Below are 24,591 nucleotides of genomic sequence, written 5' to 3' on the forward strand. Positions count from 1 at the left end.
TTTTCTAGGTGGGGTGAGGGGGTCTATTCTCTTTAGTTACCATGCGCGGGCTTCTCATTGTGGTGGCTTCTCTTGTGGAACACAGGCTCTAGAGCGCAGGCTCAATAGTTGTGGTCCACTTGCCTCACAGCATGTGGAATCTTCCGGAGATCAAAGCCATGTCCCTTCCATCGGCAGGTGGATTCTTATCCACTGCGCCACCAGGGAAGTCTGGGAATTAATTGTTTTAAATTTGCTGTTTTTCTTTTTACGACTTTAATTGATTTGTTCTAAGGTCCTTACGATTGGGTTTGAGGTAGAAGAATGAAAAAGAGTCAAATGTGAGATTTCAAAATGTTAACTTTTGGAAAAAAAAAAATGGGCATCTTAGTACTCAGGCCAAGTTTTCTTTGGAGTTTATACTACAGGAGAGAGGGCCTTGGACTTCCCTTTCCCTTTTCCTTCCTGCACGTTTTGTTTCACAAGCGCTTATCAACAACCTGAGTCTTGGGGCATCTTGAAGTTATATCCAGAGTTGGTAGTTGACTCTAGACTCTGCCAGTTTCTCCAGCCCCACCACTGTGTTGTAGGTGTTGCCTGCTTGGAAAATACCTTTGTGCTAAGGCAGAGATCTTGGATCAGAGGCATTCCAGAAGCTTGCTCTCCACTGGAGGCTTGGAAAAGTTCTCCACTTTTTATTTCCAGTCTTGCTGTCTGGCTTTAGTTAGATTATCCCATTATCTGAACTCAACCCATATCAAGACATATACAGTCCCTGATGCCTTCACCTACTCCTGCGTTGGTGCCTCATTTCTATGTCATTTTTTATTCCTCTGTCTGTGTATTTGAATCCCACCCAGTTTTCCAGGCTCAGGTCAGATGTCACCTCATCTATGAAATCCTCCTTTTTCTTTTTTTTCCTTCCTTTTTCTTAATCTCTTAATCTCAATGCAATATTTTCTCCTCTTCCTTTAGTCTATATTGTGCATATCTATTATAGCGCATACTGTACTACATATTATGGTCAGTTGTTTAAATGTATCTTCTGTTAATTTTTAAGCTTGTGGTGAGACACTCTTTCATATTCCAGTAGGCCACAGCACCTAGCAGGAGGAACAAATAAAAGCCCAATAGATGTTTGGTGAGTTGAATAAAATAGATTGGAGGATGTTGTGAGCAGAGGGGTTTAGCAAGAATCTTGGTTTTCCTTTGTTAGTGCAGGATTATGTGAGTCTTTTATACTGTACCTGTACGACAGAACAAAGTACTGCATAGTTTGTTCTACTATAGTCTAATGGGAATTCATTTTGTGATGGTTTCAGAATTACCCTTTTATTTGTTCCACCTTTTAAAGCATAACACTTGTCAAGAGAGCACTTGAATTTGTTGCATGTTCAAAGTCATTACTGTTTACAGATGGTATAGTATATCTGATGTTCATATTGAAAGGGAAGAATTATACACATAGACTCCCATCTGCCTTGCAATGGAATTTAGGACTCAAAACAAAACCAAGTTTTATTTGAGTCGTGAACATCAGCAATAGTGAACCTTCAAAAAGAATTTCAGTCTGTAAGAATAATGGCATTTCTGGCAAAAGATTGTGTTATAAACATTCTTGATATGGCTTGGGATGAAACTCTTCCTGGAAGAAAATATGAGGTTAATAAACCATATCTAGTTAGTAATTTGCATTAGAGCTGATTGTATTCTTCTGCCTGTCTGAAGGTTAGGGAACCAAATGGATGACACTGTGAAAACTTCTTCTGCATCTTCTACTAGGGTCTGAACAGTGCCTGTGCCTAGCAATTGTTCTGTGTGAATTTCTTAAATAAATAAGTGCATGAATGGGAGCCTCTCTGAGCCTGTTACTTCATCTGTAAGGTCCGGGTTTTAATATCCATCTTGGAGGATTGTTGTAAGATCAGAGAAAATGCATACAAAGTACTTTATGCATACTTGGCAAGTACTGTGTATTAGTCCCTCAGTTATGTTAGGCGCTTTGCGACCCTATTGACTGTAACCTGTCAGGTTTCCTCTGTCCATGTGGTTCCTGGTGTCTCAGATGATAAAAGAATCTGCCTGTCAAGCAGGAGACGTGGGTTTGATCCCTGGATTGGCAAGATCCTCTGGAGAAGGAAATAGCAAGCCATTCCAGTATTCTTGCCTGAGAAATCTCATGAAACCTGGCAAGTACTAGGTGCTCAGTAAATAGCTACTTTTAATCATTCACAGCACTTTACCCCTCTGTTTTCACATTGGTGGTGGCAAAGAGATTATAACTTTCTGGTTGACATTTCCTTTATTTCCTTTTCTATTTTAATTTGTTTCGCATTTTAAAACATTTTTTATTGAAGTATATTTGCTTTACAATGTTATGTTACTTTCTGCTATACAGCAAAGTAAATCAGCTATCAGTCAGTTCAGTCACTCAGTCATGTCCGACTCTTTGTGACCCCATGGACTGCAGCACTCCAGGCTTCCCTGTCCATCACCAACTCCCAGAGGTTGCTCAAACTTATGTCCATTGAGTTGGTGATGCCATCCAACCATCTCATCTTCTGTCGTCCCCTTCTCCTCCAGCCTTCAATCTTTCCCAGCATCAGGGTCTTTTCAAATGAGTCGGTTCTTCGCATCAGGTGGCCAAAGTATTGGAGTTTCAGCTTCAGTATCAGTCCTTCCAATGAATATTCATGACTGATTTCCTTTAGGATTGACTGGTTTGATCTACTTGCAATCCTAGGGACTCTCAAGAGTCTTCTCCAGCACCACAGTTCAAAAGCATCAATTCTTTGGCACTCAGCTTTCTTTATAGTCCAACTCTCACATCCATACATGACTACTAGACATATATGCCCTCTCTTTTGGATCTTATTTTTCAGAAAAGATGAAAGCAGAGGTATTTGCTGTTTTAAGCAGTTAATATTTGCCCTGGTTCTCTGGTGCTTGGACAGAATGGCATATTATGCAGCATGGTTCAGAACTCATATTCTTCTATGGGATAGGAACAGAAACCCTGCTGCTGCTGCTAAGTCGCTTCAATCGTGTCCGACTCTGTGCAGCCCCATAGATGGCAGCCCACCAGGCTCCCCCGTCCCTGGGATTCTCCAGGCAAGAACACTGGAGTGGGTTGCCATTTTTTTCTCCAATGCATGGAAGTGAAAAGTGAAAGTGACATCGCTCAGTCGTGTCCGACTCTTAGCGACCCCATGGACTGCAGCCCATCAGGCTCCTCCATCCATGGGATTTTCCAGGCAAGAGTACTGGAGTGGGGTGCCATTGCCTTCTCTGACAGAACCCCCAGGGAAGGGATAAATATAAATGTACATGAGAACATGTCACTAGGAAGTAAAGCTCAACAGCTGGAATTATTGCTGTTATACACCAGAATCTGGAGTAAAAACGCTTTCTATCAAATGAGAATGCTTGTAGATATCAAATAAACCACTATTTTCCCTATAAGAGTCATTAATAAACTCAGAATTTAAATGCCTTGGAATAGCAGCACATATTCAGTTCATGGAGGCATAGACTCTTGGAGAAGTAGGACACGAAAGATCATTTACTCAAATCCACCTACATGCTCCGCTATTCTCTCTAGTCTCCTTTCTACAGAGTTGCTTGGCCTTTGTTTCAATGCTCTTAGTGATGGGAAAGGGCTTCTCTAGCTACCATGGCAGTCATTTCGTCTATAGAGCGTTCTGACTTTTAAAACAAGTGCTTCTTTACGTGGAGTCAGTGTAGCTCTCTGTTGCTTTCTGTTTGTCTTCTCTTTTACTCTGAAGGGAAAAAACTAACCAATCAACCAACCAACTATCCAACCAACCAACCAAAGAAGTACCTGAAGGAATAGGTTTGGGAAACACTGCATACATAGCCCATACCCAAGGAGGAGTTGCATGCAGTGTGTCTGTGTTTCCTGGGGAATGTTACAGTATGCTTAAACCCCAGTAGTTCACAAAATTTTTTGATTGTAAATCTTTACTGTTACCCAGAACATCTATCCACAGTTTAGAATAGAATCTGGCACTTAGTAGGTGCTCAAGAAATATTTGTTTTTAAAAAACAAATGGTCCAAAGTAAATCTTTAAAAACTATAAAGGGCACCCTGTATTAAGGTGACAAGTGTTGTGTTTTGTTTTGTTTTGTTTTGTTTTTTCCCCTGCAAGTGACATCACTGAAATGAATCAACTAATTGGATGGGTTTACCTTCCTCCTCTGCAAACCATCCTAAATATATTATTTATTTCCACACCTTTTAGGACTTCTAAAATTCTTCATATGTGAATTGTGAGCTTGTATTCTCATTTGCACAACTACCTTTTATATTATAAAAGAAATATTAGAGATTGAGTTTGCATTTGATAGCCAATTCAATAAAAGCTTGCTCCTTTTACTTCCTGATCAAATGTATGGAATGAACAAGTTGACAAGCACTCTCTTTGTCTTGTCTTCAATATGTCCTTAATTGTGTTTGATTGTGCAGTTACATGGTTCTTCAGCAGAGCTTGTCAGTGAAGAGTGTTCCATCAGGGTGTTTTTGAGGGTGTTCATCAAATTACCTGTTGAGTTAAAGTGAAGTGAAGTCGCCCAGTCTTGTCTGACTCTTTGAGACCCCGTGGACTATAGCCTGCCAGGTGCCTCCGTCCATGGAATTTTCCAGGCAAGAGTACTGGAGTGGGTTGCCATTTCCTTCTCCAGGGGATCTTCCTGACCCAGGGATTGAACCCACGTCTCCTGCATTGCAGGCAGACGCTTTACTGTCTGAGCCACCAGGGAAGCCTGTTGAGTTAGTGCCCTTTTAAAAAAAGTTTTTTTATTGGAGTGTAGTTGCTTTGCAATGTTGTGTTGGTTTCTACTATACAGCAAAGTGAATCAGCTGTAAGTAAATATACATCCCCTCTATTTTAGATTTCCTTCCCACTTAGGTCACCACAGAGCATTGAGTAGAGTTCCCTGAGCTCTACAGTAGGTTCTCATTAATTATCTTGTTTATACACGTGCTGCTGTGCTAAGTAGCTTCGGTTGTGTCTGACTCTTTGCGACCCCATGGACTGTAGCCCTCCAGGCTCCTCTGTCCATGGCATTCTCCAGGCAAGAATACTGGAGTGGGTTGCCATGCCCTCCTCCAGGATTTTATACATAGTAGTGTATATATTGGAGAAGGCAATAGCACTCCACTCCAGTACTCTTGCCTAGAAAATCCCATGGATGGAGGAGCCTGGTGGGCTGCCGTCTGTGGGGTTGCACAGAGTCGGACACGACTGAAGCGACTTAGCAGCAGCAGCAGCAGTGTGTATACGTCAATCCAAATCTCCCAATTTATCGCGTTAGTGCTTTTTTGTTTTGTTTTCCCAACCAGTCCTTTTGGGGTTTCACAACTAGTCCAAAGTAAGGAGACTGCACACCTTTCATTTTTGAGCAATTGAATTTTCCACATGGGGCAGCTCTGCAAGTTTTATATCAAATATAAATCTGGTCAACAAGAAACACGCTGTGATGTGGATCTGATCCAGCTTTAGTGACTTAGGCTTTTTATTTCTCATGCTCTCGAGTAAAAGAGTTTAAAGGGTCATCAAGAACATCCTAAACCATATCTGTTCTCATTTTTACATTTCTGAGGGAAATCTGTGTGGAAATTCAAGAGGTTAGATACAAAGTTGGGTTTAACTCAGTGTCAGCTTTCTCTGAATTCTATTTCTTTGTTCTTAGCAACAAGGCCACCGCGTCTTTTGTGGCTGCCCAGTGACAACCCCGTGGCTTCTGTTTCCTTTTCCTGCTATGTCCTCTCCCTTCACCCTGTTTTCAACCAAGAATGTGATCATTCCCTAAAATGTTGGGTTTGGCCAAAAATCTCTTTGGGTTTTTCTGTAAGATGCCATGGAAAAACCCAAACAAACTTTTTGACCAACCCAATAGTACCATCTTCTCTTTTAACCATTTTTTTTTATTGAGGTGTAGTTGATTAATAATACAAGTTTCAGGTGAAAAATATAGTGATTCACAAATTTTAAAGGTTATACTGCATTTAAAGTTATTATAAAATACTGGCTGCATTTCCTGTGCTGATTATTTATTATACACATACTGGTTTTTACCTCTTAATCCCCTCCCCCTGTGTTGCCCCTCCCCCTTCCTCCTCCCCACTGGTAACAACTAGTTTGTTCTCTATCCCTGTGAGTCTGTTTCTTTTAACCATTATTTTGTTCTTTTGTGTTGGTGTTGAAATGTGATTTTGTCAGCACAGTTGTGGAAGACATTTTATGACAGAAACATCAGGGTGTTTTCCTTTTGTCTCTGGATTTTACTTGTTGTTGGATCTCAGGATGTCTGGGGCCTTGGAGCACTTGTTGTATTGCCTGTGGTGGCTAATGAGTGAGGAGTGGAGGTGACTTGCCCCAGACCCTAGAGCCGCTCAGTGGCCATGCCAGCATCAGGTCCAGTCCTCCCACTCCCAGCCCTCAGCCTTTTATTTTATGCCTTGATGCTTCTCTTACTACATGAATGGATTTTTTTTTTAAATGTAGAATAAATAGACATAGTTTCTGTAACTATGTGACAGCCTGAATGGTATGGGAGGAATCAGGTTGCAGATATTAGTGTTTCCAGATCTGCCACCTGACATCAAATTTATCCATTTATCTTGATAGTTATTTCTACTGATCAGAGCAGGGAGGAAATTGGGTCTTATTATGTAGGAATATTTTAATGCCTAATCAGTTCAGCTCAGTTCAGTCTCTCAGTCGTGTCCGACTCTTTGCGACCCCATGAATCGCAGCACTCCAGGCCTCCCTGTCCATCACCAACTCCCAGAGTTCACCCAAACCCATGTCCATTGAGTTGGTGATGCCATCCAGCCATCTCATCCTCTGCCGTCCCCTTCTCCTCCTGCCCCCAATCCCTCCCAGCATCAGAGTCTTTTCCAATGAGTCAACTCTCATCTAAATGATAGAACATTGCCACTTGTGCAGGCCTTTGAGAGCAGAGAAAGTTCTAGTCCTCTTGCACCATCTCCCATCTCATCCTTCATTGGAAGGACTGATGCTGAAGCTGAAGCTCCAATACTTTGGCCACCTGATGTGAAGAACTGACTCCTTGGGAAAGACCCTGATGCTGGGAAAGACTGAAGGCAGGAGAAAGGACGACAGAGGATGAGATGGTTGGATGGCATCACTGACTCGATGGACATGAGTTTAAGCAAGCTCCGGGAGTTGGTGATGGACAGGGAAGCCTGGCATGCTGCAGTCCATGGGGTCGCAAAGATTCAGACATGACTGAGCAACTGAACTGATCTTATGAAAATAAATTAGTCAATGCATTTCTTTATGTTTCAAATTTTGTATGTGTGTGTGTGGCTCTGTAACAGAGCCCCTGTTCCATTTTCTAGTGTGGGTCATTTGAGAATCTGTGTGTGCAATGCCCTTGAGCAGGATGGGCCTGGATACAAGCCCTCCATATGCTATGATCTGAAGAGCATCAAGAAGGGGAATGTGTCATCAGCCTGACACCATTGGAGACCAGGTCTTTGAAGGCCCTCTGTATCAGTGGGCAAGGGGGAAAACATGGCTTCTCTGAGAAATGTGGAACCACAGGCATTAAAACCAATGATCCAGAATAGCTGAGTTTGATGGCCCGTTTTCTTTGAAAAAGTTATCCTGGCTCATGGACCAGAGGTAGGTAGTGGACTTTGATCTAGGGCCCCTGTGGAGTTCACTAGAATTGAACATTACAAATTAGCACTTAAGATCTGGGACAACTAAAATATATGGACGATCACATGGATGTGTCCCCTTCTAATGGTCAAAGATGAGTTAATAGGGTGCTGTTCAAGAAACATTGACTCTTATGCCAGTTATTTTGCATTTGGCTGGCACAGCACCCTATGAGGTATATATTATTATGGCCAGTTTACAGGTAAGGAAACTTGAGACTCTGAGAGGCTAAGTAACTTGTACATGTTTTTATAGCCAGTATATTCAGCAAGCTGGGATTGGAATTCAGGTCTCTTGGACTTAAAAAGCTGTATGTTTAACCACTGCTTTATACTCGATCTCTGACACTTTTCCTGACCTGTAAGATGGGATAATATTAGCTTTTGCCAGGGTTTTTTAAGGATCCAATGCAATAAAGGACCCAAAAAATGCTTTGTAATCACTAATAAAGCTTTGCAGAGAGAAGAGGAAGACACTATGCTACAGTGTCTCTTTGTGACTGTCTACCCTTTAGATAAGTCCGGATGTCCTAGAGTTTGGACTTTTGACCCTGGCTTTTTGGTCACTGAGAGTAGTTTATGTCCCAGGCATAGATTCTGAGAATGAGGACAACTGGTCTTATTTATACAGTGACACTGTCCAGAGTGTGATTTCCTTCTTAGGTGGCTGAGAGGAGTAAAGAGAAGAAGGTTGGCCTTGCATCTGTGGACGCAGATCTTCGGGACCCCCAGAGTTCTTTCCTGCATGCTAAGAAATCCCCTGTGTGTTTCTGGCTGTTCTCTAATGTGCCTATTGTTTCTCTCCCTTTCTCGTTTGTCACGGAAGACGAAGTGCTTCTCTGTGTAAAGGACGTCAGCCACTTCTTAATGCAAGACATCGCCTTCCTGTCTGGTAAGCAGACATTTTCATATATTAAGATCAGATAAATGTTTGAATCCATTAGCAAAGTTAATTTGGTCCTTCTTATAGGTGGTTATATAATTTTTATATTTCAGTAAACTACATGCATTGTGCATGTAGTTGCTAAAGAAATGGACATTTAGAGAATAGAGGTTTTAAATATGTTTAGATAAGTGATTAAAACCAGGCTTATCAGCCTTGTACCCTGGACATTCGGGATCCATCTCCTAGGTGGGTGCAGGCTGAGTGAGAGGGCAGCCACAGACTTCTCTGAAGTTTTCCCTACCACCATAGCTCTGATGACTTAAATGTTCATTAAAAATGCTGTGAGTCACCCTAATTAAGCAGCATACACATGATAAAAAGTTGACTTTTCTAAAATGTATATGCATTTGTATATTATTTCTAAAACTTGTGAATAATGTATTATGAAATACATATAACATAAAATTTACCTTCTCAGCTATTTTTAAGTGTATAGTTCAGTGGTATTAAATACATTCACATTGTTATATAGCCATCCATCCACCATCCATTTCCAGAACTCTTCTTGTCTTGTAAAACTGAAACTCTCTACTGGTTAAAAATAACCCTTCTTTACCCCTCCCTTTAACACCTGGCAATTACCATTATATTGATACTTTCTGTATCTTCATATTTGACTATTCTTGGTGCCTCATATGAGTGGACTCATGCTATATTTGTCTTTTTGTGACTAGCTTTTTTTATTTCGCATAATGTCCTCCAGGTCTTTCTATGTTGTAGCATATATCATAATTTCCTTCCTTTTTTAAGGCTGAAGAATATGCCATTGTATGATGAGTTAATTTGTTTATCCATTCATCCATTGGTGGACATTTGGGTTGCTTGCACCTTTTGGCTCTTGTAAATAAAGCTGCTCAATAGTATTACATATTTTTAGAGATACAGCAATAGGAAACCACCCTTCTTATTTTAATCCGGTCAGATATCTAGGGGAAACTTTGCTTAAAGACAAGAAAATTCCTTTCAGGTGTTAGAGTAACTTGAACTATGCCATTAAACATATTTATTGTATTAAATGGATAAGAACAGTTTACAAGTATATGTGTTGTTTGTGTGAAAATCCTTCTTAGGTGTTGAGAGTACAAGAGACCATCTTATTCTTTTTAAGTAGTTAAATTATTTCTCCTAAAATGATACCTACATGCTTGGTTTACCAAATGAGCATTTACTTTATAGATGATCCTAATTGGACACTTCAATCTGGCTTCTGCTTTAATGATTAGAATTAGCAGTAATTGTGAATTAGTGGTGACTTAATGAGGTTTTATGTTTTTATTTTATAAGTGGTATAAATGTGCGCTAGGCTTTCTCTATTGAAATTAAAGGATGTTACTACTGAGATTAAGGGATTTTACTGAAGCTCCTCAGTGTTTTTAAAATTGTGGTCAAATAGAAACACCCTTGGGACCTATTTTCCGATCTAGATCCCTCTCCATAATTTCCTTTCTTATCTGATCTTTGTAGTTTTCAAAATACGTCTTGCCTGTTGTTTCTTTTGAAGAAAGGGTTCCCAATGTTAAAAATAACAAAAACCTCCCTATTTAGAATATCAATATCTCCTTTCTTTTCTCACATGTTTACTACCTAGTACATACAGCACTTGTTCCTCCCTGGTGGCTCAGTGGTAAAGAACCTGCCTGCCAATGCAGGAGATGTGGGTTTGATCCCTGATCTGGGAAGACCCCCTGGAGGAGGAAATGGCAACCCACTCCGGTATTCTCGCCTGGGAAATCCCATGGACAGAGGAGCCTGGTGGGCTGTGGTCTATGGGGTCACAAAGAGTCGGACATGACTTAGCAACTAAACAACAACAACAGCAACATTTGTGTGTACTTAGTGGTGATAACAGTTTATTGATTAGTTGATGAGAATCTACCCTTATAAGAACCAACATTCTTTCCTTTGATAGGTATGAGAGTGAAAGTTAAAGTAAAGTCGCTCAGTTGTGTCTGACTCTTTGCAACCCCATAGACTGTAGTCTACCAGGCTCCTCTGTTCATGGGATTTTCCAGGCAAGAGTACTGTAGTGGATTGCCATTTCCTTCTCCAGGGGATCTTTGCCTAAATACTGCTCGGCAAGTCTAACTTATATATATATATATATATATATATATATATATATATATATGTTATATATTATTTATATTCCTAGTTCTATACCATACTTATCTATAGAGGCCCCTTGTTTCATGCTTGGCTGAATCTCTTGGTTCAGAGTTGTACGGTTTCTCCTTTGAGTTCCTTTAAAATTCTTGGGTGGATGCCATCATTTTCCATGATTATCTTTCTTCATCTTGCTCTTTACATCTAGAATGTTATAAAGATTTATCATCATTTGATTTATTATTTTGGTCTAGTTTGATTCATTGCTTTGACCTAGTCTGATTAAAAAAGTACTATGGGAATGGGGACCCTCCCTTAAGTTTCTGTTGAGAAAGATTAAGGCAAGGAATGAATTTGACCTTTTCCCAAGTGCTCTAGTGGAGAATGTGTGTTCTGCTTTTGTTGGATAGAGTATTCTAGAAACATCACTTAAGTCACTGTGGTGAAATTGTTGTTCAGGTGTACTGTTTCCTAGTGAATTTCCCAGCTACTTCTTCTATCAGTAATGCAGAGGGGTGGTGAAATTTCTAATTAAAATTGTGAATTTGTTTATTTCTCCTTGGAGCTCTATACATTTTGTTTCTTTTTTTAAAATATAAATTTATTTATTTTAATTGGAGGCTAATTACTTTAAAATATTGTATTGGTTTTGCCATACATCAACATGAATCTGCCACAGATGTACGTGTTCCCCATCCTGAACCCCCCTCCCACCTCCCTCCCCATACCATCCCTCTTTCTTGTACTTTGAAGCTCTGTTATCAGATACATAAGCACTTAGGAATGTTATGTCCTCTTGATGAATTTACCACTGTTTGATTATCAAATGATCTTCTAATTTTGACAAATCTATTTAGTCTGATATTAGACAGTCTCCTTTGAACTAATTAGCATGATATATCTTTTTTCATCTTTTTCCTTTTAATGCATTGTGCCTTTATATTTAAAGTCTGTTTCTCGTAGACAGTATATAGTTGGGTCTTGATTGTTTTATCCAATTAGACTATCTCTAACTTTTAATTGAAGTGTCAAATCATTTACGTTTAACGTGATTATGCATATGGCTTGGTTTAAATCTATCATTTTACTATTTGTTTTCTATTTGTCCTGTTAGTTCTTTGTTTCTCCTTCCATTTTTGCTTTCTTTTAGAATTAGTTGTTTTATCATTCTACTTTATCTCCTTTGCCTTTGTCATAGTTTTATTGCATATTGAATTTTCTTATATCTCTATTCATTTAAATTCAGCCAAATAAGAATTACAACAAAATCTCTCAAAATTTTTCTTTTAGCAAGCCAGATTCAAAGGCCACCCGGCAACTTGCCTCCTAAAATAATCCTTCAACTTCCATTTAACACTAAATATATATTGAGCACCTACTCTGTGCCCAGGTGTTAGGCTGACTATAGAATGGGACCTTAGGCACATGGAAGGTTCACCCCTGCACTTAGGTGGCTTTCATTCTCAATCCTCCAGGCTGTGTAGACGGCTTTGGAGGGGGATGAACACTGAATTGTATACTTTGTGGTCTTTCTTTCTTTGCATTAGTAAGATTCCTATACCATTGTCACTATTATTCCTTATGTTATTTCTTCCACCAATCTGTTAGAACATTATTTATTACCTGTAGTTTGTATACTATACTCTTTCATGTTCACCATGATTCTAAGTGGTCAATTTTTTCAATGTTTCCACTTGTTATCAAGCTGTCAGTGACTCATTTTGAATTTAAACTCACAGTATTGGTATAGCAACAGTTATTTCCCAATACCCATGGTTGTCCAATATGAGGGATCAGTGATATTTTCAACTATGTTTATTACACACATTCCGTGACATTTTTTCCTCATTTTGCTGTCTCTTATTCCTTCCTCCTTCCCCTCTTCCTTTCTTTCTTTTGTCTCCCCCCCTTTTTCTTTCTTTCTTCTTTTCAATTTCAAAACCACCCTGTTGCATTTTTTTTAATTTTTAATTTTTACTTTATTTTACTTTACAATACTGTATTGGTTTTTTAAAAGATGTTTTGGCCATGCCACGTGGCATGTGGGATATTAGTTCCCCAACCAGAGATTGAACTCTCACCCTGCGTCAGAAACGTGGAGTCTTAATCATTGGTCCCCAGGGTAAGTACCCCACCCTGCCACTTTTTGCACTTAAGCAGGAGCATGGTGCCATTTTGGTTTCTGTGGAGGTCATCATCCTTATAAAAGTTGCATTGGCCCCAACCTGTCTTCTTTATCACCTTTCTCAAATCTAAAATCCTCTTTTTTACATTGTTATGACATAAATGTTAACGTGGTTTTTGATACTGTTTTAGGTGGCCGGGGAAAGGATGATGCTTGGATCATTACGTTTCCAGAAAATTGTAATTTCAAATGCATACCAGAAGAAGTTATAGCAAAAGTATTGACTTACTTGACGTTTATTGCAAGGTACAGCATTTCATTACATTGTTTTCTTCAATTTGGTTTCTTTTTTGGATACCTATTTGAATGTAATAACAAGAAAGTGATGTTTTAGTGTGGCTATTATTATTGTAAATGATTTGTAAGACTCACTTTCTGAATAAATAAGAAATAACTTGGAAGCGGAAGCTGACCAGTACTTAAATTGCTATAAAAATTATACTGAGGATCTATGAAAACAAAATTGGGGCCAAGAAGTATTTGTCCCCATGCAGAAGAACATAGGTTGAAAATGATGATCATGCTTTAAAGCCTAAAAGAAACTGTCACTAGTCAATAGCTAGACAGCTATTCTTCATTTCTTCCAAGGATAAAATAAGAAGACAAAGTTAAATAGACTTAAAAGTGATATTGAAATGGACTAGGAGTAACTTCTTGATATTAGGGAAGAGAGATGAGAATCATTTGAGATGAGAATGCTTTAAGGGGAAAGTTTCAGAAGCTTCCTTAAAGATTTTATTTAGTTTGCAAACAAGTTTTTTTAAAGGAAATGTTTTCTGGTTATTAATCCTGAAGACTAAGAAGGCATTAATCTAAAATGGTAATATTATGAAGAGTCTCATGAACAAAATGGAGAAGGAAATGGCAACCCACTCCAGTACTCTTGCCTGGAAAATCCCATGGACAGAGGAGCCTGGTAGGCTATAGTCCATGGAGTCGCAAAGAGTTAGACATGACTGAGCAACTTTACTTCACTCATTTCATACTTTATTACTGGAGAAGGAAATGGCAACCCACCCAGTATTCTTGCCTGGAGGATCCCATTGACAGAGGAGCCTGGTGGGCCATGGTCCACGGGGTCACAGAGAGTCAGACACGACTGGTGACTAAGCACACATGAACAAAAATCAAATCCCAGAAAACAAAATTTACACTGTACCTCTTAAAGCTTGAAAGTGGTCTCTTTAGGGCAAATAAAAGTTTTATTATCCATTACACTGCCTTCCCTTAAGGAACAGGCAAGAGATTTAATAGTGTTTTTCTGAATGAATTAATGGATCATTGACTTATGATGGATTGCCGTGAAGTTAAATCTGATGTCATGAAGCAGAGCTGTCTACAATGTTTCTCATGCCCCAAATCACAGTATTCCAAATCCATTTTAGGGGCATTTGCCTGTTTAAAAGATTGATGTAAGTGGCAAAAAGAAATTTTAAATTGTGGTAGAATATGGAATTAATCATATCAATATATCAATCATATCAATAACCTCAGATATGCAGATGACACCACACTTATGGCAGAAAGTGAAGAAGAACTAAAAAACCTCTTGATGAAAGTGAAAGAGGAGAGTGAAAAAGTTGGCTTAAAGCTCAACATTCAGAAAACGAAGATCATGGCATCTGGTCCCATCACTTCATGGGAAATAGATGGGGAAACAGTGGAAACAGGGTCAGACTTTATTTTTCTGGGCTCCAAAATCACTGCAGATGGTGATTGCAGCCATGAAATTAAAAGACGCTTACTCCTTGGAAGAAGTTATGACCAAACTAGATAGCATATTGAAAAGCAGAGACATTAGTTTGCCAACAAAGGTCCGTCTAGTCAAGGCTATGGTTTTCCCAGTGGTCATGTATGGATGTGAGAGTTGGACTTTGAAGAAAGCTGAGCTCCGAATAATTGATGCTTTTGAACTGTGGTGTTGGAGAAGACTCTTGAGAGTCCCTTGGACTGCAAGGAGATCCAACCAGTCCATCCTAAAGGAGATCAATCCTGGGTGTTCATTGGAAGGACGGATGCTAAAGCTGAAACTCCAATACTTTGGCCACCTCATGTGAAGAGTTGACTCATTGGAAAAGACCCTGATGTTGGGAGGGATTGGGGGCAGGAGGAGAAGGGGATGACCGAGGATGAGATGGCTGGATGGCATCACTGACTCGATGGACATGAGTTTGAGTGAACTCTGGGAGTTGGTGATGGACAGGGAGGCCTGGCGTGCTGCGATTCATGGGGTTGCAAAGAGTCAGACACGACTGAGTGACTGAACTCAACTGAACTGGACTGATGGAATTAAATTGATTTTCCATTGTAGCACCTTGTGATAACTTCCCAAATCTGTCTTTGGTCCAGACATCACATGTAAATGTAAAGCAGAAGTAAGGACATATTTAGCAAAGTTGGATTACTATTAAGGAAAACATATTATTTCCTCTTATCTTCTAGGCAAAATGGATCTGACTCCCGATTTACCATTATTCTTGATCGAAGATTGGATACCTGGTCTTCTCTCAAAATATCTCTCCAAAAAATCTCAGTAAGTACCAATTTATTCTACAGTAACTTCTTATTTTTGTTTTGCATTATACTTTCCGTTTGTGGGGATACAGATTATTTTTGTTCTGATGGAGGCTAAAAAAATAGATGGAACAGAGAGGTGGAAAACTAGAGAGAAGAATTGGTAAAGGAGATTGAGCTGAACAACTCTACTCAGTAGAAAACTTTATAGGAAAGAATGAATAGTTAATGGTTCAAGTTGAGTGAGAAGAGATTCATGGTCTCCTATGCCTTTCAAATCAAGGCAGTTTTTTATGGGAACTTTTTATAAAACAGCAATAGCCATGTTGTATACACATTGTATATTGAAAAGTATAAAGAAGGAGGTTTAAAACAATAGTTAATAATCCAACCATCCAGAAATAAGCACTTTTTAACATTTTGGTGTGTATCTTTCTAGATTTTTCTTTCCCCTGGGATAGAGAGGGTAGGGAGTCACCTGCAAAATGACATATCTTCCTAAGAGTCTAGTCCCCAGCTCCCCAAGACCCAGAGAGTCTCTAAAGGAGACAGTATGAGAGATGCGGTCTTGCCCACAGCTGAGATTATCTTTTTACATTATTAGGCTCATCTGAATATTGTCTGATAGTTCTTTCATAGAAAAGAGGGAGGTGAGGAACCCATAGGCTCTTCCTGAGCTGGTAAGAGTAGGGCTGTCTGTGGAAGTGCCATGTGGTCAACTTGCTCTATCAGACCAGAGAAGCTGGGAATCAATCCATGTTTTTCTTTGAGAGTTCAATATCATCAACCAATAAAATTCTTCCTTCATTTCACAACCGACATGGAGGCCACACCCACCAGAGGCAGTTGGTTTAGTTGTGAAGGCAAGACAGAAATCTAAGTTGTTGGACATCTGAACCAGTGTTCTTTTTTGTTCTACTAACTTGCTGACGAGTACAAGAAATACACTGACACTCACACGGTATCATGAATGAGATCATTATTATTTTCATACCCATTATGAATTATTCCTCATCTTGGGCAAGTCAGTATGGTAGTTTTTTGTTTATTTCTTAAAACAGAGGTGTTTAATCATAAGCAATGGAGAGAAGAATTAATACCAGATTCATGAAAATCACCAAAATAAAATAGTAAAATGTCAACTTTAATATAATATATTTTTGCTTTTTCAAACACTTTCACACTTATTAGGTAATATTGATTCTCTCTGTTTCCTGATTAAGTCCTGTGGGTGGATGTCTTTATAAATTGTCCTATAGATGAGGGAATTATATTGATATACGATATTCATTTTGGAAAGGTTATATGATGAATCCAAGGTCAGATAGCTAGGTAACCAAAAGAGTGGGAGCAAGAATTGAATTTTCATGAATTCCAGTTGGTGACTTTCCACTTGCTGCTTCCTGTCATTTTCCAAAGGACTTGTGGATAGACAAATACATTAATAATTTTTTTTAGAAAAAGGTAAAATTCCTTTGGAGAGAATACATCTGCCCTCCATGTACTGTAGACTCCTGTCAGTGGGACTGAATGATACTTATCCAGGTATTTATCATGCCCTGGCCTTTAGGATTACTCCTTGGGCTTGTGGAACAAACTTTAGTTCATGATAAGAATCAAATATTTAACACTAAATATAGCAGTTGTTATAATAAGGCATTTTTAAAATCACCCAGCCCAGCTTTTTTTTTTTGGCCTAAACTATCTGTTTGATGAAATTAATTTTCATTGAGTGACTGGTTGGCATATGGCATCAGTTTTGGAATTGGGTCTTGATACTGCTTCACTGGTGGCTCAGATGGTAAAGAATCTGCCTGCAGTGCGGGATACCTGGGTTCGATCCCTGGGTTGGGAGGATCCCCTGGAGAAGGGAATGGCTACCCACTCCAGTATTCTTGCCTGGAGAATCCCCATGGACAGAGGAGCCTAGCGGGCTACAGTGCATAGAGTCACAAAGAGTCAGCCACAACTGAGCGACTAAGCACAGCACAGCACTACTGATTTGGGGTCAATAAAGGAATAATGACTTGTTTCTTGGGAGGTGATGCTCCCCTTTCTGTTTCCTAGGGATGCTCTCTCAGTGGGGAATTGAGAAGTCTGCCCAGCAAAGAGCTCTGCATCCAAGGTCCCTTTATTTGCATAATTGCCAGGCAGGAGTAGGGGTGCAGGTGATGAGGACATCTGACTGGCTATAGATTGGTTTCAGTGTTGTTTCATTTAAATATTTAAAATGTTTCTGCTTATGGTATAGTCTCTATACTCATACTCAAAAGCACATCAGTTATATCTCAACCATTAATAGCCATTGGACACTGTTTGCAATAGAGGTAAATATTGAATACAAGCTAATTTCAAGAGGAAAAGTTAACATTCAGAAAGACTTTCTGGTTAAAACAGCCATTGTATAGATAAGTCTAACTGTCTTCGTATATTATTTTAAATTAATGTCTGTGAAGTAATTATATAATTTGGTTTGAAAACCTTAATTTCTAGATATTTAAAGAAACTATGCAGTTAGGCTATACTTCATAATGATAGGAGACTATATATATATATATATATATATTTTTTTTTTTAGTTACACGTTTTGGGGAAATGTTCCTTTGGGAGAGAATCCTACCTGTGTCAGAAAGTTTGTATGTTCTGTTCTTTTTAGATTATCATCAGGACAAAATCCCACAAACTATTAACCTTTCCCAGGCTTAAACCCAGAATAGAATTTAATAATAATAATAATAAACAGAATTGAATTTCAAGTTACATAGCAGGGAAGGGCAAGAATAAAGATATCAGTTAATACTACCTTCAAAAAGATTCTTAGCATTCCACCTTAAAAATCAACTAGCGCAGAGAAAGCCAGCCCCATCTAGCCCCTAGGAGGAGAGTTTTGTTTTTTTTTCTTCCTCCACTCTTAGGAAAAGCCTGATCTTCCTGAGCAGTCCAGCACCAGCTAATCCACGAGGTTCAATCAGGCTAAGTAATTGGGGGAATGTGTGGACTCTGAATTACAATGAGCAGTAGGAAAGGATCTGTCAGCTGACTAATCAGAGATAGTGGGTTGTGGTTTTTTTTTTTTTTTTTTTTTTTTTTTTGCAGCGCTGCCAGGGTGGTAATGGAAGCAGCCACGGTAGCTTTGTTTGATAGAGATTATTGGCTGCCGCTTTTGAATACTACCTAAGACGCAGCTCATATTTCATCAATGTTGCATTGACAATTGGAAAAGAAGCGTTTTATTGTGTATAGGCGAGATGGCAGAAGCAACTCCCCCGAGAGGCAAGATGAGGTTCAGAAGGAATGCGGTAAGGGCTCTGCCTGCAGTCCTGGAAAGCCTGTTCCCAAGTTCAAGTGCAGGAATGCTGCAGCATGGTGCTATAGCACAAACTGCTGAATGGGGCTTTTCAGGACGGAGGGTGAGAATGGAGACTTGGATTTGCGTGGATTGCATTGATGTGATTACTGTGATATGGACATAGGGCAGTGTTAAGGCATCAAGATCTAAATGTGATCAAATTTATGAGGAAGCATCCTTTGTCATCGTATTTATTTAAGAGTGTATGAACAGTATTGACTCATTTGGCAGAGTAGCTTAAAGTCGCTAGTTATCAATTAAATAATATTGAACAAAAGGATTCATCCTTCTTTTCACCATGGGCAAGTGATTATGGTATCATGGACAGATCTGCAGATGACTTTATTAGTGTTTAAAAAGGCTACGTGTTACTGGACAAGTGAAAAAATATTAAGTCTGATGATTTGAATTCTTTCTGATTTCAGGTTTTCCTCAAATTAAAAAAAATTATTTCCCCAAATTCAAATGTTAAAGATGCAGAATTCTAGCCTGTTGACTGCATTTTTTAAAGGAAAAAAAGAGTGACTCACCGTTATTTATAAGCTAGAATTTAGAAATCTCTTCTTTCAGATACATTTTCAATTTTTCCCGTCATTGGTTCACTTATATACCAAATTCCCAGCAAATTTCAGAAGGGCTATTTAGATGTCGTTTGGAGAAATGTGAAATAACACTAGCTAATTTAATAATTAACTGGTCATCAGTCCAGTTTTTGGTGCTGCTCTTTTTCTTTCAAAACTTAAGATAACATTATTGATGCTATGATTTAAAATAGAATACCCACTTGTTTAAATAATCAAGACAACACACAAAAAATGAGAGAGTGACAGTCAGTCATAGAACAGAATGACACTTGGAATAAAAAATAAGATCAGGAAAATAAACCAGTAAGAATTGTATTCTTGTTGAATGACAGTGAACATTCATGGGTGAGTAACTGGTTTATTTTCTAATAAAGCTCTTAGCACAAGATAGTATTTTTAAAATTACAGTTTAGGATATGAATCTTTTTATTTTGACAAAATTGCATCTCCAGCTCTACACATGATTTTATATTATGGGAATAATAGCTTAAGATTTTTAACAGACAATTTATGGTGCACAAGAGATGCCTGTGTATGTGCTTTACAATATTGGGTGCAACTGACATTAGTACTTTTGTTATCAAAAGTAATTGACTTAAGTGTTAAGAAGATTTCTAATTCCTTTATATGCATAGATGTTTTCTCAGTTCTTTTTTTAAAATAAATTTATTTATTTTAATTGAAGGTTAATTACTTTACGATATTGTATTGTAAATTCAACATGAATCCGCCACAGGTATACACGTGTACCCCATCCTGAACCCCCCTCCCTCCTCCCTCCTCCCTCCCCGAACCATCCCTCTGGGTCATCCCAGTGCACCAGCCCCAAGCATCCGGTATCATGCATCGAACCTGGACTGGCTATTCGTTTCATATATGATATTATACATGTTTCAATGCCATTCTCCCAAATCATCCCACCCTCGCCCTCTCTCACAGAGTCCAAAAAACTGTTCTATACATCTGTGTCTCTTTTGCTGTCTCGCATACAGGGTTATCGTTACCATCTTTCTAAATTCCATATATATGCATTAGTATACTGTATTGGTGTTTTTCTTTCTGGCTTGCTTCACTCTATATAATAGGCTCCAGTTTCATCCACCTCATTAGAACTGATTCAAATGTATTCTTTTTAATGGCTGAGTAATACTCCATTGTGTATATGTACCACAGCTTTCATATCCATTCATCTGCTGATGGACATCTAGGTTGCTTCCATGTCCTGGCTATTATAAACAGTGCTGTGATGAACATTGGGGTACATGTGTCTCTTTCTATTCTGGTTTCCTCGGTGTGTATGGCCAGCAGTGGGATTGCTGGGTCATATGGCAGTTCTATTTCCAGTTTTTTTGTTTTCTGTATATGCATGCATGCATGCTCAGTCACTTCAGTCATGTCCGACTGTTTGCGACCCCATGGGTTGTAGCCTGCCAGGCTCCTCTGTCCCTGGGATTCTCTAGGCAAGAATACTGGAGTGAGTTACCATATCCTCTCTAGGGGATTTTCCGGACCCAGGGATTGAACCTGCATCTCATATGTCTCCCGCATTGTCAAGCAGGCTCTTTACCACTAGTGCCACCTGGGAAGCCCTTTCTGTTTATACACATGGCTTCCCTGGTGGCTCAGAGGTTAAAGTATCTGCCTCTAATGCAGGAGACCTGGGTTCGATCCCTGGGTCGGGTAGATCCCCTGGAGAAGGAAATGGCAACCCACTCCAGTATTCTTGCCTGGAGAATCCCATGGACGGAGGAGCCTGATGGGCTACAATCCATGGGGTCGCAAAGAGTTGGACATGACCAAGCTACTTACTTACTTAATATACACAGAAATTAATACAACACAAAAGTACTTAATGAGTATGTGTATGTAGTATTGTGCTACAGACAATATGGGTTACACAGGTAAACATGGAATGGCTACAGAGCTGAAAGAGCTCTCAATCTAGTAGAGAATGTAGGACATGTTCATAAATAACTATTAAATAACTATTATGAAAGAACTTCTAGCTGGTGAGGAAGGCCTCACGAAGAAGATGATATTTGTTTGGACCTTAAGGAATAGCATGCTGCTGCTGCTGCTGCTGCTAAGTCGCTTCAGTCATGTCCAACTCTATGCGACTCCATAGACAGCAGCCCACCAGGCTCCCCCATCCCTGGGATTCTCCAGGCAAGAACACTGGAGTGGGTTGCCATTTCCTTCTCCAACGCATGAAAGTGAAAAGTGAAAGTGAAGTCACTCAGTTGTGTCTGACTCTTAGCGACCCCATGGACTGCAGCCTACTAGGCTCCTCCGTCCATGGGATTTGTCAGGCAAGGGTACTAGAGTGGGGTGCCATGGCCTTCTCCAAGGAATAGCATATGTGTCTGTTATCTTTCTTGGTGTCTTTCCTCTCTTTTTCTCTCAAATTAATTACTTGAAGTTGTCTGTAGGAACAGCTAGCTTGAAATGAAATTGATTGGATTAAGTCTAAAGCCTAGAACTATAGTGGAAGACAGATTTGTTCTGCTTGCATGGATACGGCTTGACCAGAGTGAAAAATTTGCAACTCAGCTGGTGACACCATGGTTTGACTTGGAAGAATCTCTGGTGTTGGGCTGATTCTGGAGGCTATGATAGGTGGTACCTGGAAGGATGGTAAAGTGGCCTTAGAGTCCACAGATAGGCTTCAGCTGGCTACTTGATGGAAATTGCAATGACTCTGAACAAGTGAGGGGGGTTGTTGAGAATGGATATGGGACAAGAAGGGTGAGCCACAAGGAAAGAGCATTGTTGGGGAGTGTCCTACACCTGAGGTCACTTGGCAAGGGATTTGGTGATCTGTGGAGTAACTCTTCCTTTCTGTACTCTTTCAGTGTGGGAAGAATGAGTCCAGAAGTAGCTCACAACATTGGAAACTCTTCTCTATAGCTTGAGGTCATAAGATTTTTCTCAAAATATTCTAAAGTGATAGTTCCCACCTTTACTGAGGTCAATCACATGCTAGCAACTCAGTATTAATACTCTGTAATGATATGAAATTTGTTCAGTAGGCTCCGCGATGCTAAATTGTTTCAAGCATTTGTTTTGACTGTTAGTTTTTGTCCCATTTTGTAGGTGTCAAGGTCAAGTTATTCCTAAAGGTAAGGCAGGCAGTCTGAGCATGCATTCAGAGTGTGCGGTGAAGGACGTGTCTGAAAAGGGTTAAGTGTCCTGGAAAGAGCTTGGCTTTAGGATTCAGATTGGCCTGTGTGCTCCTGCTCCTTAGCAGGTAGCTGTAGCAAGCAGTTAGTGTACTATGCTGTGCTTCAGTTTGCCCATCTGTGGAAAGACCGTAATACCTGCTTCACTGCAATGTTACAAAGGCTACATAGGATAATATACGTAACAAGCCTGGAGCATATGTCCTAGGCTTTCAGTAAAGAGTTCCCTTCTTGTTGTGACCCCATTTCTTTGCTCTAAAGATGAAAAGAAAAAGCTCTAGGAGTATAAATTGTTTTTATAGTAAAATAATCAAACTTTTATGTGGTACCAGCCACTTGTAAAAGTTTTTAAAGAAGTAGCTAGGATAACTGAAAAGGGGGCAGAGGGTGTGTGGATTGCCTCTTTTAGATGCTGCATAAAATAACATTAAACAAGGTTAATTTCCAGCCTTCAGCAGTGAAATGTATCAAGTGATGCCTTTGGTCGTTGTTATTGCTGTGCTAACTGTTGTGAGGCCATATAGTTGGGTGATCTGAAGGCAGGCATGAGGAAAAGGGATTCAGTGTCTTCTCTGGGAGGGGAAGAGGAGAGAAAGCGAATTATCTGCCCCTGAATTTGAAGAACCAGTAGGAGCTGCTCCCCAGGGCTGGGGTGGGGCCGGGCTCAGAGACGGGGAAATGGCTCTGAGTCCTGCGAAGATGGGCAACATGTTCATTTTTACCGAGGTGCCTTTAAGCAGTCACATGTTGGAACTACAAAAAAGAAAAAAAAAAAATCGCCTGCAACCAGTGCCTAAAACCAGGTTTCCTCTCTCATGCTGCATGCTTTTTTTTTTCTGTAAAGAAAAAAGCAATAAAAGAAAACAAGGCTGACCCTTGCTCACATCCTTTTGCTTTTTTGACAAGCTCTCGAAACGATTTATAGTTTTAAAATCTAGGGTTTATTTGGGCAAAAATAGAAACTGTGCCTTTTCATGTTTATATAACCAACCAGATTAGGGGTCTGTAAGGCAGCATGCTGGAAAATGTAGGAACATCGTTTCCCCAAACCGAATGGGAAAGCTGAAAGGTCTGGAGCTGTATTTGCTGTAAGCTAGAATTTCTTCAAGAATTACTTAGCATCATAAAAGCTTAGCGTATTAGTTCCCTGTTGCTGCTGTAACTAACTACAAACTTAGTAGCTCAAAATAACCCAAATGTATTGTTACAGTTCTGGAGGTCAGAAGTCCAACTGAGTCTCACTGGGCTAAGACCAAGATATCAACAGGGCTGCTGAGGCTTTAGAGGATAATCAATTTCCTTGACATTCTAGTTTCTAGAAGCTGCCCACATTTCTTAGCTCATGGCCTTGTATCACTCTGACCGCTCCTTCTGTTGTTATATCTTCTCTGATTCTCGTGCCTCCCTCTGTTTAATAACTCTACTTGTGATTGCATTGTTCCCACCCCAATAATCCAGAATCATTTCCCCATCAGAAGGTGAGGTGAGGTGTTAGTCGCTCAGTCATGTCCAACTCTTTGTGACCCCATGGACTGTAGCCCTCTAGGCTCCTCTGTCCACGGAGTTCTCCAGGCAAGAATACTGGAGTGGGTTGCCATGCCCTTCTCCAGGGGATCTTCCCAACCCAGGCATCAAAACTGGGTCTCCCGCATTGCAGGCAGTTTCTTTAACACTTGAACCACCAGGGAAGCTCTGAAGATTCTTAATCATATTTACGGAGTCCCTTTTGCCTTGTAACATATTCACAGGTTCCAGGGTTTAGGATGTGGACATTTTTGGGGAACCTTTATTCTGCCTACTACACTCAATTCCTCCAGTTGTGGAATGAGGATAAAAACAGAATCTACTGCAGATAAAATACTTAGCATAATGTCATAGTAATGTTCACAATGAGGAAAATTCTCATAGTAGTGACTCAATAAAAAGTAACACTCCAACGCATGGCCATTGAGCCAATCTCCTGTCCCTACCTTAAGGCTTTGAGAGGCCCTGAAGACATATAAATGTATGTACGTGTGTGTGTGTGTTGGCTGGAGAGAAG

The 24,591-nt window shown here is 39.7% G+C and overlaps 1 protein-coding gene across 1 annotated transcript in view; it reads left to right on the forward strand.

The window, feature by feature from the left end:
- The first annotated feature begins 7,878 nt into the window (after positions 1-7,878).
- MCF2 (MCF.2 cell line derived transforming sequence) overlaps positions 7,879-24,591 on the forward strand; it is an 88,282-nt gene continuing 71,569 nt past the window's right edge. Inside the window, exons 1-4 of the mRNA XM_013976301.2 lie at positions 7,879-7,893; positions 8,354-8,582; positions 13,056-13,170; positions 15,367-15,457. Of these exons, the coding sequence (XP_013831755.2) occupies positions 7,879-7,893; positions 8,354-8,582; positions 13,056-13,170; positions 15,367-15,457 (450 nt within the window). The remainder of the gene's footprint in view (positions 7,894-8,353; positions 8,583-13,055; positions 13,171-15,366; positions 15,458-24,591) is intronic.

This window comes from Capra hircus, assembly GCF_001704415.2.
Source record: "Capra hircus breed San Clemente chromosome X unlocalized genomic scaffold, ASM170441v1, whole genome shotgun sequence".
Classification (NCBI taxonomy): domain Eukaryota; kingdom Metazoa; phylum Chordata; class Mammalia; order Artiodactyla; family Bovidae; genus Capra; species Capra hircus.